The sequence below is a fragment of the Taudactylus pleione genome, unplaced genomic scaffold, assembly GCF_031769625.1.
Source record: "Taudactylus pleione unplaced genomic scaffold, aTauple2 ptg000120l, whole genome shotgun sequence".
NCBI classification, from domain to species: Eukaryota; Metazoa; Chordata; class Amphibia; order Anura; family Myobatrachidae; genus Taudactylus; species Taudactylus pleione.
The window spans coordinates 7,850,350-7,866,505 of NW_028284522.1; the positions used below are offsets into that span (position 1 = coordinate 7,850,350).

Consider the following 16,156-nt stretch of genomic DNA (forward strand, 5'->3'; position numbering starts at 1 on the left):
CTTGGCCTTGCTCTCCTGTCATGTGACAGCCCTCCATATTTTTTCTGCAGTCTACAAGCAGTGTCACAATCACCAATAGTGTAGCCAAGGTGCGGTTACAAAATTCACACACGTGCAGTCGTGCGCACACACAAAAATATTAGAAAAAATGACAAATGATGATTTATATTTTTTGTCAGCTCCAGAAGAACTTGGCCCCAGAGTAACGATTGATCACGACTGTAGTCGGGCAGCACAAGGTTGCAACTTGCGTTGCTGGCTGACTCTTGTGCACTATTGCGTTTAATGCGAAAACCCACCCACACAAACAATAAAAAAAATGACACTTTTATTATTGTTTCTTTTTGAGAATGACTGGAGTCAGGCAGCACAAGCTTGCAACGTGCGTTACTGGCTGGATCTTGAGCACTACTGCGGTTATGGCGAAAACCCACCCTCACAAACAAGAAAAAAATGACATTTTTTATTGTATTTTTTTTTTAGAACGACTGGAGTCAGGCAGCACAAGGTTCCAACTTGCGTTACTGGCTGGATCTTGTGCACTACTGCGGTTATGGCGAAAACCCACCCACACAACCAAGAAAAAAATATGACATTTTTATTGTTTTTTTTTTAAGAACGACTGGAGTCAGGCAGCACAAAGTTGCAACTTACGTTACTGGCTGGCTCTTGTGCGCTACTGTGGTTAAGCCTGTTAACGGCGCATACACACACAGAAAAATATAAAAACTTTAAAGACACTTAGATTTTTTTTTTTTTACTTTTTTTTTTTTTTGGAGTCCAGAACTTGGGCCCAGAGATGGAAACAGCACAAGCCAAGGACACAGCAGACAGCCCAGATGGATCACCAGACAGCACAGTGACAGTGACAGCACCGTGACCAGAGACCAGAATGGATCAGCAGTCACCAGCCCAGGACACAGCAGATAGCACCAGCACCTCTCCCAGCCCTACACTACCCATCTTCCCTGTTCACTTTCCACAGCCGGAGTGGAAATGGCGTCCGTCGCGTGGTCCCTTATATACTACATTGATCATAGAGACGAAAGCTTGTGAACCGCGAGATATCTGTCTCTATGGTTTTGCCTCAGTTTCGAGAACCGAGTAAGACGGGAACCTCCGACTCGTATATTGTAAATTCGGGTGGGTTCGGTTCTCTGGGAACCGAACCCGTCATCTCTACTCAGAAAGCCTATGCTGACTTATCCTCTGCTGATGCAGAGAAATATGACCTAGTCAAAGGTGCCATTCTAGCTCGGTCAGGTCTCACTCCTTCTGGGAAAGCGCAGCTCTTCCAAGAATGGGCCCTAGTACAAGGGGTCTCTATTCGGAAGCAGGTTGCAGAACTCGCCAGAGAGGGGCAGAGTTGACTTCAGCCAGAAGACTGCACTGACATTCAGATTGTAGAGAAGATGGTTGTTGAACAGTGTATAAGATCCCAGGGCGGAATATGCAGCGCTGGGTCATACACGCTGATTCCCAGAATTTAGCAGAATTAATTACAGTATTGGAGCGGTATGAGACTGTAGAAAAGAAAGATTCCAGAAAAGAAACCAGGGATTGAGCAACCTGTTAAGATGGCACCCCATTGGCCTGTGACCCCGACTGTCATCCCTCCTCAAGGAAACGTCACTGGAGATGCCAGAGTAATTTCCTATGGGTGAAGAGAGCCAGGTCATATAAGGTGGGGCTGTCCCAGAAAAACAGAGCCTATGGAGTATGGGGTTGCTAGTATGAGTGCTACATACTCCTGCTTTTGCATAAATGTACCCTTAGATTCCAGAACCCCGTTAATGTGGGAAACTGTAGTACTGAATGACTCAGGGAGTGAGCTATCCCTGATCTCAGAGGCTGTCCTGCCCAAGCCAGTGGAAAGGTGCCAGGGTTAGTTAAAGTACTCTGTATTCATGGATCCACAGAAAACTATTACAGAGTGCGAGTGAGCCTCACCATACAGGGGTACGCTTATGAGGTGGTCACCGCGGTTGGTCCTAAGTTGGGATGCAATTTCCCAATATTTGTTGAGCTCTTAAAGGATATATACTGTATATTCCATAGACAAAAAAACTTACGGTTTCAAATGTCCCATTAAGGCAGGGATGGGGAACCTCAGGCCTGGGGACCATATAAGGCCTGCGGAATCATTTGGTCTGGCCCTTGGAGCTATTTTCTGCTAGCCTCATCTGGCTAGCAGGGTGCCTAGAATGACATCCTGCAGCCAGAATCTATGCAGCAGTGCCACCTGGAGTGTCCTTAGGACACTTCAGATGGTCACAACGCTGCCCTTACTGCTCCCCGGAGCCGGGCATTGCTGTAATCACCAGCGATTGTGGCCCCGCCCCCATGTGACATCACACAAATGGGGTGTAGCCTGCACCAGGCCTGCAAATAATGTTAAATATATCAAAATGGCCCTCGACAGAAAAAAAGGTTCCTCACCCCTGCATTAAGGCTTCTTAGACATGATCTGAAAATTTCTCAAAACCTACTGAATTTCTGCCACTCAGACTTAAAAAAACAATGAAATTCTGATCATAAAGGATGACGGCTTAATAGACATGTTCCTTGCGCAATACAGATATAGTATGCCATCACACCCTGTGGTTAACTGAAGATTCAGCAATCCAACGGAGTGAGATTGCCGTTACTCACAAAATAGTGGAGCTGCTAAATCCCAGAATTGTGTGCTCATTGGAATACACACATGCAGTCTATGCTACTGAGGTCTGAGCAGAATAAAGAGCTGCGCAGATGGGATAAGACTGGTGTGGATGGGGGGAGGAGAACGAGCGGCATGGATGGGTGAGACATAAAGGCATGTAGAGGGGGAAAGATTATGCAGTACAGAGGGGGGGAGCCAAAGTGATGCAGGTGAGTGGAAAACAGTGGTGCAGATGGGGGGAAACAGAGTGGCACAGTTTGGGGGGACAGAGTGACCTGGATGGGAGGTACAGAGTGGCATGAACAAGGGAATACAGAGCAGTGCAGATGGATAAAGACAGACTGGTGCAGAGGAGGGAATACAGATTAGCACAAATGGGAGAACACACAACAGTAGGGATTGGCGAAGACAGATTGGTGCAGATGGGGGGGAGACAGAAAAGCACGGTTGGGAGGGACAGAGTGGTGCAGATGAAGGAAGATAGAGTGGCACAGATGGGAGAAGACAGAGAATCATGGCTGGGGGGGGAAGGAAGCGGTGCAGAAGGAAACAGAGTGATACAGATGCAGGGTGGTGCAGATGGGGAAAGACAGATTGGTGTGGATGAGGGAACACACACTAGGTTGTGTGAAATTTCAGATCGTGGCTAAGAAACCTTAATGGGACATATGAAACCGTAAGGTTCTTTGGCTATGGAATTTTATTGCTTTTTTAAAATTTATTAACTAACAGGGTTTGGCGTAGCATCCCGGGCCACCTGCAGGGGAGAAGGGCAACAAAATGATACAGTAACGCAGGTGGAGGAAGGCCGTCACACAGTTGTTTTGGGGGTGCACAGGGAGAGATGGCTGCGGAGGCGGGCTGCAGGTGTGCGGGGTAGCGGTAACAGCAGGGGTGCAGAGGAGTGGGGCAGTGCACAGGGGCATCAGCAGGCAACAGAGGGGCTCACTGGTGCTGGGATGCATCTGAGAAAATAAAATCAATAAAATTCAGATGCATGGATGTATCAGTGAGATCTATCTATGTTAAATATTGAATATATGTAACATAAAAAAGGACATGTGCCCCTGTCCCAATGCACAACTAGCCCCAGGCTTTTCACTGCCAGTCATGGTTGTAAAAGTACAGGGGACAAAAAGCATAGGGGACCCCTGCATTTAGCACAACCAGCACTGGGCTTTTTAGAGCCAGCCCTGGTTGTCAAAATGCAGGGGACAAAAGACATATGGGTCCTGCACTTAGCACAACCAGCACTGGGCTCAGCTGAGCCGATCCTGGTTTTGGAAATACAGAAGATAAAAAGCATAGGGGTCCCCTGTATTTTCCATAACCAGCACCAAGATTTCTAGTGGGGGCTAATGCTAAAGACAGGGGAGCCCTTTCACCGGGTCCCTCAGCCGAAGCATCAACCCTGACAGCTAGTCAGCCCAGGCCGGGGATCCCTGTAGAGCAGAGGACCGCCCAAAAAAGGGTTCCCCTCTCCATGGCACCCCAGGCCTAGGCTGATAGCCCAGGGCTATACCCAACACCCCTGGGCAGTGGGTGCCAGGTTGATTGTGTAAAGTGGCCCCCTCCCCATAAAGCACAACCAGCCCCGGGCTCTTCACTGCCGGTCCTGGTTGTGAAAATACAGGGGACAAATGATATAGGGGTCCCCTGTATTTAACACAACCAGCACTGGTCTAATCAGAACCTGTCCTGGTTGCCAAAATACAGGGGACAAACAATGTAGGGGTCCCCCGTATTCAGCGCAACCAGAACTGGGCTCTGAGCCCGTCCTTTTTCTGGAAATACAGGGGGAAAAAAGAGTAGGGCCCCCCTGTATTGTCCAGAACCAGACTTTTTTTTAGTGGGGGGCTAATGCCACAGCAATGGGAGCCTTGCATCAACCTTGACCGCCTAGGCCAGGGATGCCTGGGGAGCAGAGGACCCACCAAAAAAAGTTGTCCAACTCTCCAGGGCACTCCAGGCCTAGGCTGATAGCCCGGGGCTATCCCTGGCACCCCTGGGCAGTGGGTGCCTGGTTGATTGTGTAATGTGGTGCATTTGTAAGAATATTGGGCCTGATTCAGAGCCGGTCGCTATTTGCGGTCATTCGTTCAACAAAAAGGAATGGCTATTCAAATGAACCGTTCGCTCTTTGCGGTCTGTTAAAGCCTCTATGTCTGAATGAGCGAACAAAACTTGCGGTTGTAATTTTGAAAAAGACGCCCCCTGGCCGCTCGAACCATACGTCATGTCCGCTATTTATTAGATTAATCAAGTACATCGAACAGCATATGAACTGCTCGCTATTCTTGGGGCTGGTGTTTGCTACCACAAATGTGTGAGCAGTTCTGGCTATAAAATAACTCAGTGACGTGGTCAATGACACTCCAGTAGTAATTATGCACACCCTTAAAACGCCCGTTTTGACCTTTAAGCATGCCTGCGTTCTGATTTCCACTCCCCGTTTTCAAGCACCTTCCCCTGTTACCACCCACATACGCCTCCTCCTGTCACTCATATTAGCAGGCATTCGCTATTTAGCGAACAAACTATTTTCGGCCACACTGACTGGTTCGTGCATGCGTATAACGATTCGTACGCATGCGCAGTTGGGCAAACATTGCCTGGAACGAACGAGCGGCCGCTTACGAGCGGCTCTGAATCAGGCCCATTGTCTTTTGCGGTAAACTATAGGTCCCAGCAAGCCTCCCCGAATGCTGGTACTTGAAGAACCACAAGTGCTAGCAAGCAGGTCATTTAGGGCCCACTGGTACACCTGTAAAAGAAGTATTAAAATAAACAGACTAAATAAATTATTTAAAAAAAATTTGCTGTAGTCAGCACATTCACCTGGGGGGCGGCAACCTTTAAGCTTTTTTGTGCAGTCGCCACCACCCCAGGACTTCGGTGTCTTCACCTGGCAGGCGCCAACCCGCCAGGGCTTCGGCGTCTTTGTCTGGTGCGCGGTAGCCTTTAAGATCTTTTGCACAGCCATCGCCACCCCAGGATTTCAGCGACTTCGCCTGGCAAACGGCAATCTGCCAGGGCTTCGGCATCTTCGCCTGTGGCACCAACCTGCCAGGGCCCCAGCTTCTTCGTCTGGGGAGCAGCGACCTTTAAGCCCTTTTGCACAGCCACCACCACCCCAGGACTTCGGAGTCTTCGCCTGGCCAGCACCAACCTGCCAGGGCTTCATCGTCTTTACCTAGGGGGTGGCAGCCAGTTAGCTCTTTTCCATGGCTGCCACCTCCCTAGGGCTTCTGTTGTCCTCTTCACCTAGTGGGTGGCAGCCTGTGTAAGCTCTTTTGCATGGCTGCCGCCCACTAGGACTTCCGAAGTCTTCTTTCTTCAGGAGCTCCTCATTGCTCCCGCTCCTCTGCCAGACTGTCATGCCGATTCCTCGTGCTGGCTTATATAAATGGGCTCCGCTGCTGAATTCGGCAGAATGGCTGGCAGGGATTGTATCCTCTCAGATCCAGGCCCACTGCCAACACCCACACAGCCGCCGGCTCCCTGCCATCGGTTCCGCTGCTGGCATTGCCACGTCACCCCGCCGCTTACACCAACAAAAGGCAGCCATCTTGGTGCACCCAGGTGAAGCCACAGTGACCACACCTGCTGAAGGCACCTACTGAGGCTGTGCATCGAATTGAAGCTTCCTATCTCTTTAATGGTGCAATTGTGAGGTAATAGTTTAAAAACTGCAAATTTCTCAATTACCTAAACCCAAAAAGGCCCTACCCTGGAACAGAATGAGTATGTTTAAATCCCGACGACGGAAGACCGGCAGCATTGAGGATCCCAACAGGGGATTTAGGTAAGTAAAACTAACCCTATCCCCCCCCCTAAACCCTAACCCTCCCTTAGGGGTGCCTACCTAACCCTAACCCCCCCCTTTCCCACAGCCTAAACCTAAGTCTCCCAGGGGGGTGCCTAACTCTATCCTCCACCCGGGGGTGCATAACCCTAAATCCCCCATAGAGGACAGCAGAAATGTGGTACTAACTGATAAGTGTCAGAAAAAACTGAGAGTTGGAACTTTAGATTACTCCCAAATCCTAATTTTTTATGTTTTTACCTTTGGCATGCAGAACCGAGAGACAGTACTACCCGTCCATGCCAAATTTCAGCTCGGTACATCCAATAGCTTTTAAGATGTAGCCCCTTAAACACCCCCCCCCCTTCCTCCAGAATTCTCTATGGAGAGTTCAGTTTTCTTTTTATTCAGCCTTAATATAAGGGCACTACCGTGCCCTTATTATATTATATATATACACATATATACACACACACACACAACACACAAAGCAAATGTTTAAATACAAATGTAATTAAGAATGTAGAAATGGACTAAATGTTTCTGCTGTTTGGGTGGAGTTCCTAGGTGGCACTGCAGTCTCATGTTTTGGCTCGTCACAAAAAAGGTCTGTTCTCTGACCTAAAAGCAAAGAGGTTCCAAAGTCTGCAGTCCATTTATGACCATGTAATTTACATGGTGCAACCCAGTTAGTTAGGTTGAGTAAACATTTTTATCTAAAGCACACAAAGCTGTCTTACACACACTGGTACCAGCATCACAGGGCACTCTGTGATCATACAGTCATCCTCCTGTAAAATGTAACAGCTCTAAAGGGCAGAAGGTAGAACAACAATTTACCTTTCAGTAAGGTTTATGTGTTTAGTACAAAATGATGACATTTAATTACATTTATTCCAAAGAATTTGGTTAAAAAAATCTCTTTCCAAGACTTTTTTTTTTTTTTTTAAATAAGTACATAGAGGTCATATTCTCCTAATTTCCTCTTAATACAAATAAAAGTAAGCAGGTTGATGTAATTATTGAAAGTACACTGCTTACAGCAGCTTCATACGACTCTCAAGAGACTTCCATAACACCAGAGTTAAAATGGCTTTAAACGAAATATAGTATTTCACTTGGGTTGGGAACGGGATGCCGATGCTTGGGATCCCGGTGGACAGAATCCTAAAACCGACATCCAGACAGGGTTAGGATACCGACATCTGTCGGTCAGTACCCTAACCCTCTCCCTAAACCTAACCTCCCCCAGTGCCTAAGCCTAACCCTCCCCCAGTGCTTAAACTTAACCTCCTCCAGTGCCTAAACCTAACCTCCCCCAGTGCCTAAGCCTAACCCTCCCCCAGTGCCTAAGCCTAACCCTCCCCCAGTGCCTAAGCCTAACCCTCCCCCAGTGCCTAAGCCTAACCTCCCCCTAGTGCCTTACCCTAACCCTCCCCCAGTGCCTAAGGCTAACCTTCCCCAGTGCCTGTCCCCCAGTGCCTAAACCTAACCTTCCCCTCGACGCACCCTAAACCTAACCCTCCACCCTTAGTGCCTAACCCTAACCCTCCCCCAGTGCATAAGCCTAGCCCTCCCCCAGTGCCTAACCCTAACCCTCCCCCAGTGCCTAAGCCTAACTCTCCCCCAGTGCCTAAGCCTAACCTCCCCCAGTGCCTAAGCCTAGCCTCCCTCAGTGCCTAAACCTAACTTTCCCCAGTGCCTAAACCTAACCCTCCCCCAGTACCTAAACCTAACCTTCCCCTCGACGCACCCTAAACCTAACCCTCCACCCTTAGTGCCTAACCCTAACCCTCCCCCAGTGCCTAAGCCTAGCCCTCCCCCTAGTGCCTAACCCTAACCCTCCCCCAGTGCCTAAGCCTAACTCTCCCCCAGTGCCTAAGCCTAACCTCCCCCAGTGCCTAAGCCTAGCCCTCCCCCTAGTGCCTAACCCTAACCCTCCCCCAGTGCCTAAGCCTAACTCTCCCCCCGTGCCTAAGCCTAACCTCCCCCAGTGCCTAAGCCTAACCTCCCCCTAGTGCCTAAGCCTAACCCTCCCTCAGTGCCTAAGCCTAACCTTCCCCAGTGCCTAAACCTAACCCTCCCCCAGTGCCTAAACCTAACCTTCCCCTCGATGCACCCTAAACCTAACCCTCCACCCTTAGTGCTTAACCCTAGCCCTTACCCTCAGTACTTACTGTCGGGATGCCGTCGCTGGGATTTTAAAAGCAGTCAGTTACCCGTCGCAGGCATTCTAAGCACCGCCATCCTGACTGTCTGTATTTTGACCGGATCCCTTTCACTTATTATTTAATATACTGAGACACCCAATAAGTCACTTGTGGTTTCCATAGGTGCCAACTTTTACTTACATTTTTGGTTTCCACTCCACATACTGGAGGCCTGATTCTGAGTTGGACTCTGCAGCGTCCATGTGCGCTATTTCTACTGGTATTGCTTCTGTGACTTTATGCATATACCACTACAAGCCCGTCCCTGGTGTACATCCATGCGTCAGCATGTGCAAGGACTGAGGCACCCACTTTGAGCATCCTTAGACGCTCAAATACCATTTGGTGCATCATTACATTTAACCATCGGTCATGCCATCGAAACCTGCACCAGCCTCATGCTAGGTGCAGAATGACCTCCGGTGTGAGCGATTATGCTTCTGAGTTCACAAACACTTTAGTGACACGCCTGCGACACTCCTATAACAAGCCCATAAGATGGACCATCTACTTGCGACCACTTAGCCACTTCCCTCTCACCTCCCTGGAATGCCCTGTACATTTGCAAGGTATTTCTTAGATTATATGTCTCAATAGCAACTGCGACTCCATGTGTACAGACTGTGGATACATGCGTAGTACGACTTAAATACTTAAATGCATGCGCAGTATAGAAAACCGCATCAACATTGTGTGCAACTCAGAATCAGGCCCTGTACCCAACCTACACCCAGCTTCTCTAGGTTGACCTACACTCAACTTCCCTAAGAACGAGAATCCTATTCAGGCAATAGTAGTTAGATCTAAGATCAGATTTGTAACAGATAGCCTTTGGGTCTCATTTGCAAATTTTTGAAACCTGCCATAAAAAAAATTATAAAGTACAATAGGGGCCACCATCAGGGGAGAGACTGCCGGCCCTATAGTCCCGAGCTCGGAGAGAGAGGGGGTCCTGCGAGCAGCCAATCAGCAGCGGCAGCCCCTGATTGGCTGTCGGTCCACGAGCAGCCAATCAACAGTGGACGCTCCTGATTGGCTGCCAGTCCACGAGCTGTGATTGGCTCGCGGCCAGTGCCTTATTTGAAATGCCACCAACGCTTTCTTGATAGCTGCCGGTGCATAACTGCACTGCTGCAGCCCTGCAACCTGGGCCCCCGCTCTATCCGGACCAGCTGAAGTAAGTACATAGGTCGTCCTAATGCAGCCAGCCTTTCACTGTGCATCTGTCCCCCCCTCCTAACAGCCCTCCCTCCCATGTGCCTCCCCCTTCTCCAGCCTTTCTTAACCTGTCTCTCCCCAATAAGGTTCAGCCTTCCCTGCCCTATGCTCTTCCCCAGGGGGGCCCAGAATATTTTATTAGTACCGGGCCCCAATTTCTGGTGGCAGCCCTGATAGCCAGTACTGTACCAGCCAGGAGACTGACAGGATATTTCATGTAGTAGGTCCACGTCAAGGAAGAATTGGAAATTTGGGCCATATGGAGGGGATTCAGGGACCACAAAAAGTGTGGGTATGTGGAGGTCAGCACAGCATATAAATGTTTCATGCAATGTAATATGACAAATACTTAGGCTATATCAACTCACTACATATAAATGGCGTATACAATCTCACATATCACATACATATGCTACATCACCCCACTACATATAAATGGCATATACAATCTCACATGTCACATACAAACACATTTGGACCAATTCCTGGATAATAAGAAAAAAAAATTCTCCATAAATGCTGACCATTTCATACTCAAAAATATTTTAAATAACTCTTGACTTAAAACATACAGAAGTCATTGACTTATTTCAAATGATAACATTTCATATATCTAGTTATAATGTACTGATTTTTGTACAGTAAGTGCACATCTAAATGCTTTTATTCTGAAAATGCACCCTTGTTAAGGAATTTTTGACCCACTGAAAGTAGTGGCAGAGTTCAATCAGGGGATGGCAATAGGTGTTTCATAAATATATTAATTTAATAAACAGAAAAAAAGAAAAGTTATCAAATAAATACATCGTCTACATCTAGACGTCTAGCATTTCACCCTCACCGGGATATGACAGTCGAAAAGCCGGCTGCAGTTATTAAGGCAGCCGGTTTCCCGCTACAACAAGCGCTGGATTGCTCAATTCCATGAGTGGGACTCCAGAGACAGACGGAGGGGATAAAAACTGTGAGACTGTTTTAACAAGTCTGCCTATTAACACTGGAACCTTAGATCTTTACGGAGGAACTATACACCTATTGCCATTTGCTGATAATAGAGAGACTTTCTTACTCATACCCACAGTTTTAATCCATTTATACTTCAGTCCAGATACATTGGAATATATTTATATCAATGCCGCTGATGAGGCCATGACATCTTGCTTATTTTTTGACTCATGAACACTTGAACTTTTTTTTTTTTCAGGATATCTCTGGTTTAGCAGACTGCTGGTAATTTTTTTAATTTTTTTTTTCATACCTTCTTGAGATGTCTATATAATTTTATTTTGGATTGTATGTTATTTATTTGATAACTTTTCTTTTTTCTGTTTATTAAATTAATATACTTATGAGACACTTCTGTTTATGTGAATTTCCTATGCGCAGGTCTTATATTTCCTTCTGTTGTTTTCAATTGCCTTAGAACCCTCACAGCTGGTTCTTTTGGACCTGCAGCGAATGGAAATTCTCATTATTAGATTTATTTCTACATTTTGGTACCTCCTATAGTAATTCGCCAGCGCCCTGTTAATTATTTGTGTTGGATGGCAATAGGTGCCTGTGCCATAACTATTTTTTTTGGGACACAATACCAGCAGCAGAATCCAGACGGCGGCGAATGTTTGGGTTAAGCTGCAGTAGGGGATGGTTAGGGTTAGGCTGTGGAAGGGGTGGATTAGGGTTAGGGTTTCGGGCTAGAATACACACTAATATTTGTCTGGGTTTTGACAGCCAGGATTCCGCTGCAGGTATTGTAACTGTCGAGATGGTCACTGCTGGGATTTCGTACCCAACCCCTTCATCATACTCTGCAAACAGTTGCTCATCCTGCATTACTGTAGATGCTGCTTTGCTGTGGTACTCAGTGGACCTGTCCATAAACAGGAGCAATGAAACAAAGAGTAGTAAGGAAGTAAAGTTGGATTACGGGCAGTGTGCGACTGGGGCAGGAAGGGCCCCCCAGGGATGGGCAATGGTAGGGGCCCCATGCTTAAAGGTTGTGGCAAGCCACCAAAGAGGCTTGGCCAACCATTATAGAGGACATAGCCTGCAGAGAGTATGGATACTACAGTGCATTGACTGTTTATCCATGTTCCTGTTCTATCGGGTAACTGACCCTGCAAAAGAGTATATTCAAGTGCACTGTCTGAAACCTAACATTAGAAGAGGAGGTGCGGCCCTCAGGCAGTGGAGCCCACCACAGATTTCCCCTGTACAGCTGTGGGCCTGTCCAACCCTGGTTACGGGTACACACTCTACTTAGCGGTCGACTGAGCAACCGATTTGGTAAGCTATATACACTTACCACTCGATATGTCTGGCCAGACATCTCAACTGGGTGGGCATTTAAAGTTGACCGCCTAGTTGTGATATCAGTGTGGGCGGTCCCCGAGGCCAGTGTATGGGTGGCCGGTGGGGCACCCATACACACATGCAGATGCACCAATGTATCTGCATTATATATCAGCATTGGAAGTGCTGCAAGGTCAACCTGATATGTCTGTGAACTACATTGTTCACAGACATATCAGGTGCGCCCACCCGCCGATGCACTACAGATATATCGTTCATCGCTGGAATGAACAATGGGGGTCATTCAGACCCACTCGCGAGCGGTCGATGTTCCCCACTGCGCATGCGCACGACGGAGGGAGCTCCGTCGTGCGCATGCGCGAGACCCGGCGAGCGAAGGGCTTTCCATCGCTCCGGGTCTCGCACCAAAGGGGACGTGCTGTCGATGTTGATTGACAGCACGCCCCCTTTGGTAGGCGTTCCGGGGGCGTGCCTGCCAGACGGAGGCGTTCCTATGGGAACGCCTACCGTCTCAAGCCGGCCCCACTGACATCACTAGTAATGTCAGTGGGAGTGATTTTGGCTCTGATAGAGCCAAAATCACTCCTGGCCTTGCGGTTGAGAAACCCGACCACAGGGTTTCATTCGCAAGTCCGATGGTCGCGATGGTCAAGACCATCGCGACCATCTTTTTGGACGCTCGTATATGCTGTGGGAGGTGACCCACAGCTATACGAGCGTCCAGGAGGACGCTCCATTTTAATGGAGGTGGGCCCTGATTCAGAGCGAGCGCTCTGGTCAGAGCGTCCGGCTCTGAATCAGGGCCAATGTATCTACTAGTGTGTACCCAACATAACAGTGCTATCCTCATATCCTATGGCACACAATTGTGAGAAAAACATGAAAACATATGCAAAAGTATTGCTATCTTTTAGAGGCTGGTAAACAAAAATATTTCCTTTACTTTAAAAAGAAACTATGCTTAAAATAAATTAGAACCATTGAAAAAATAAAAGTTTTAAACTTTTTATTTTTAAAGGATATACCAGTGGTTCTCAAACTCGGTCCTCAGGACCCCACACAGGTCACGTTTTCCAGGTCACCTAGCCGGAGCACAGGTTAAAAGATCCATAGGTGGTTATAATTATTTCAGTCTTGATTCTGTGAAGAGACCTGGAAAACATGCACTGTGTGGGGTCCTGAGGACCGTTTGAGAACATGTGGGATATATAAATCATTATATACCCTGAAGAGAGTTCAGATATTTTATATTGTATGTAAAACTTTCCACCTAGTTGCATGTCATTGTCCGGTGCTTTCCGGCATCTCAATCTCTAAAAGTCTCTGGCAGTATTCAGGGGCGCACACTACTGTAACGGCACGCAGTGCGGATATTCATGTAGTTAGTCAATGTTGGTAGTACTGTGCATGCACCTGAGTCACGATGCTCATGTGTCTCTATGGTTACCACAGGGAGACGCAGAGCGAATTTGGATGCAAGAGCCTGGGATTTCAGTGGGGGTTTCTGGGAGGACAGGGGCGTGATTAGGTAGACACGGGCATGTCACCGAGAGCGACTGTGCTGGCACAGTATGCCATGGTCAGATGGAGAAATTGCACATGCCTAGAGCTGGTGCAAGCTTCATAGTACGACTGATGGTGCGTCTAAAGGCACATTGAGAAGGATTAGGGCTGCAACCAGTGGTCATCTTGAGGCAACTGCTGGTACCTCTAAATTAGGCCCTATGTGTCATTCAGTAGACAAATCATCTAATAACGGCCTGATGTATTTGTAAAGATTATTAGTAGCTCTTATATATACAGTAACACTTACTTTTGCAAATCAATTTTTGTTGCTTGTCTTGCAGCATACACCTTACTAATGAGGTCATTTATGGGCACGGGATAAAATGCAGGATCGGCACTGTACCACTGGCAATCTGAAACACTTAGTTTTAGAACTTCAGTTATGACATGAACATAGTCTGCAGTATTATGTCCCATCTCTGTAAAATGATAAATTAGTTATCAAAATTATATTATGGAATGAGTTAAAATACAAATGTTCTAAAACCTTAACTGTCTATGTAAGCCAGGCTTAATACATTTCAGTGTTTTCAACCTTTGTGGATCATGTGTTTCTTGGATCAACCCTGGGCTGGGAAGCTGCCGTCACTGTGTAGCAGCAGTCTCCTCTCTCCCTGCATGATGTGCTAGTGCGCTAGTATACAGCAGCCAGTGGCAGTGAAGGGGTAGACGGTGTTAGGGGAGGGGGCAATTGCACTGATAGCCTAGAGCCTTAACCAGACTTTTTTGGTGCCCTGGGCCTGTAAGAGCATTTGCACCACCCCTCCCAATTTTTCAAATAGGGACATAAGGCGCACACCCAAAAAAAGGGGCATGGCCTCACGAGGAAGGAGCATGATAAATCAGATTTGCCCCATACTATGATGAAGGGGTACTGATCCCTTTGTACAAACTAGCAGACCCATTGTTATCCAGGTGTCACTGAGAAATACAGTGTGAGTCCAATGGCTGCAGTGATAATACACAATAATTATGGGCGATGAGTGAGTCCCGAGTGTGACAGCATTTTGAAATGTGTGCGTTAAATAAAGGAGGATGTGACTGTAGGGGAGGTGGCCAGATGGAAGGGGAGTCAGACAGAGAGGAATCAGGGATGGCCTGGAGATGCCAGGGATCAAAGAAGAGAAATCTCCAAGTGAGAATCATTATAAAAACAGGAAAATTGACATCTGCAGCCGAACATGGCCCCCTTCACTGCGGTGCACTGTGCCCTAGTTATGGCTTGTGATCACCCCATCTTGGATCTGGCCCTGCCACCTGTTCCCCTTAGTACAGTATATGGTCTCTTACTGGGAGGGCCTTCCCCTCTGGAGTTCTTCTCTAGCATAATCCTTCTTTCCTTAACCAACTCTGGGCCTGATTGTGAGGTAAAAGTGAGCAAGTAACTGTGCACTTGGTCAAAGTCATGTTGCACTGCAGGCAGGGCAGCTTTAAAATGTGTATAGAGATTTAGATTTAAAAAAGTGTCAAAACTCAAATCTAAATTGCAGCGTAAAAATAAAGCTGTCCCGATTGTGAGGGCTACATGCAAAATCAGCCAGTACTTACCCTGCATGCAAAAAAAAAATGTATTTGCACCTCTTGCATTGTAACATGGTTTGTTCAGGTGCACAATTACTTGCTCTCATGCCAACCCATACTGGGTTCAGGATCATAGGAGTACTGAATCGATTCCTATCTGTGACACTAGCTGGCTGCAGCAAGTTGCCTCACTCATGCCCTGTATTCTGTCTTACCCACTTTTTGTTTATTTAGTGTTTATTACCTTTGCTATGCACTGTACTTATGCAGTGGTCTACCACTGTGGTTTGCCTTTATGCTCTGATACTCTGTTAATTTAAAATGTTACTATATTAACCCTATAAAGCACTGCAGACTTTTTATGGTGCCTTTTAAAAAAAGTTAAAAATCTATAATATAATATAATAGGCTAAAATAACTGTCTAACATTTGCACACTAGAGCCTAGGGGAGGCCTTGCCCCTCTCACAGCTCTCTGACTGCTAGGCATGAAATGGAGTGAGGTCTTGCCCCAGTTCACATACACTGAAGAAAAGAGAATGGATGCTTGATGCCTGGACACAGCCTCTCTTCTTCCCTCAATGGTGTATGGATATAAAGGTCTGTTCCCTGCTGTTAGCACCCGTAACCAGTTCGCCCATGCCCCTCCCACCACCCAAGACACCCATACCAGCAGCTTCCATGGGGGTCGACACAGATGAGAGAATGGAGGGAAAGGGGAACAAAGATGAAAGAGAGACTGGGAAGGGGGACAGAGATGAGACATATTGGGGGAGAGTGACCAAGATGGGAGAGAGACAAAGGGAGTAGGTGAACCAGGGGGACAGCAATGAGAAAGAGAGATGGGGGCAGACTTAAGAGT

At 47.3% G+C, this 16,156-nt stretch overlaps 1 protein-coding gene across 3 annotated transcripts in view; it reads right to left on the reverse strand.

Moving 5' to 3' along the window:
* The window catches only part of LOC148524217 (uncharacterized), a 158,965-nt gene that overhangs the window by 73,336 nt on the left and 69,473 nt on the right, over positions 1-16,156 (reverse strand). For all 3 annotated transcript variants that reach the window (XM_088472061.1, XM_088472062.1, XM_088472060.1), the window contains one exon: positions 14,022-14,193. In XM_088472061.1, the coding sequence (XP_088328187.1) occupies positions 14,022-14,193 (172 nt within the window). The remainder of the gene's footprint in view (positions 1-14,021; positions 14,194-16,156) is intronic.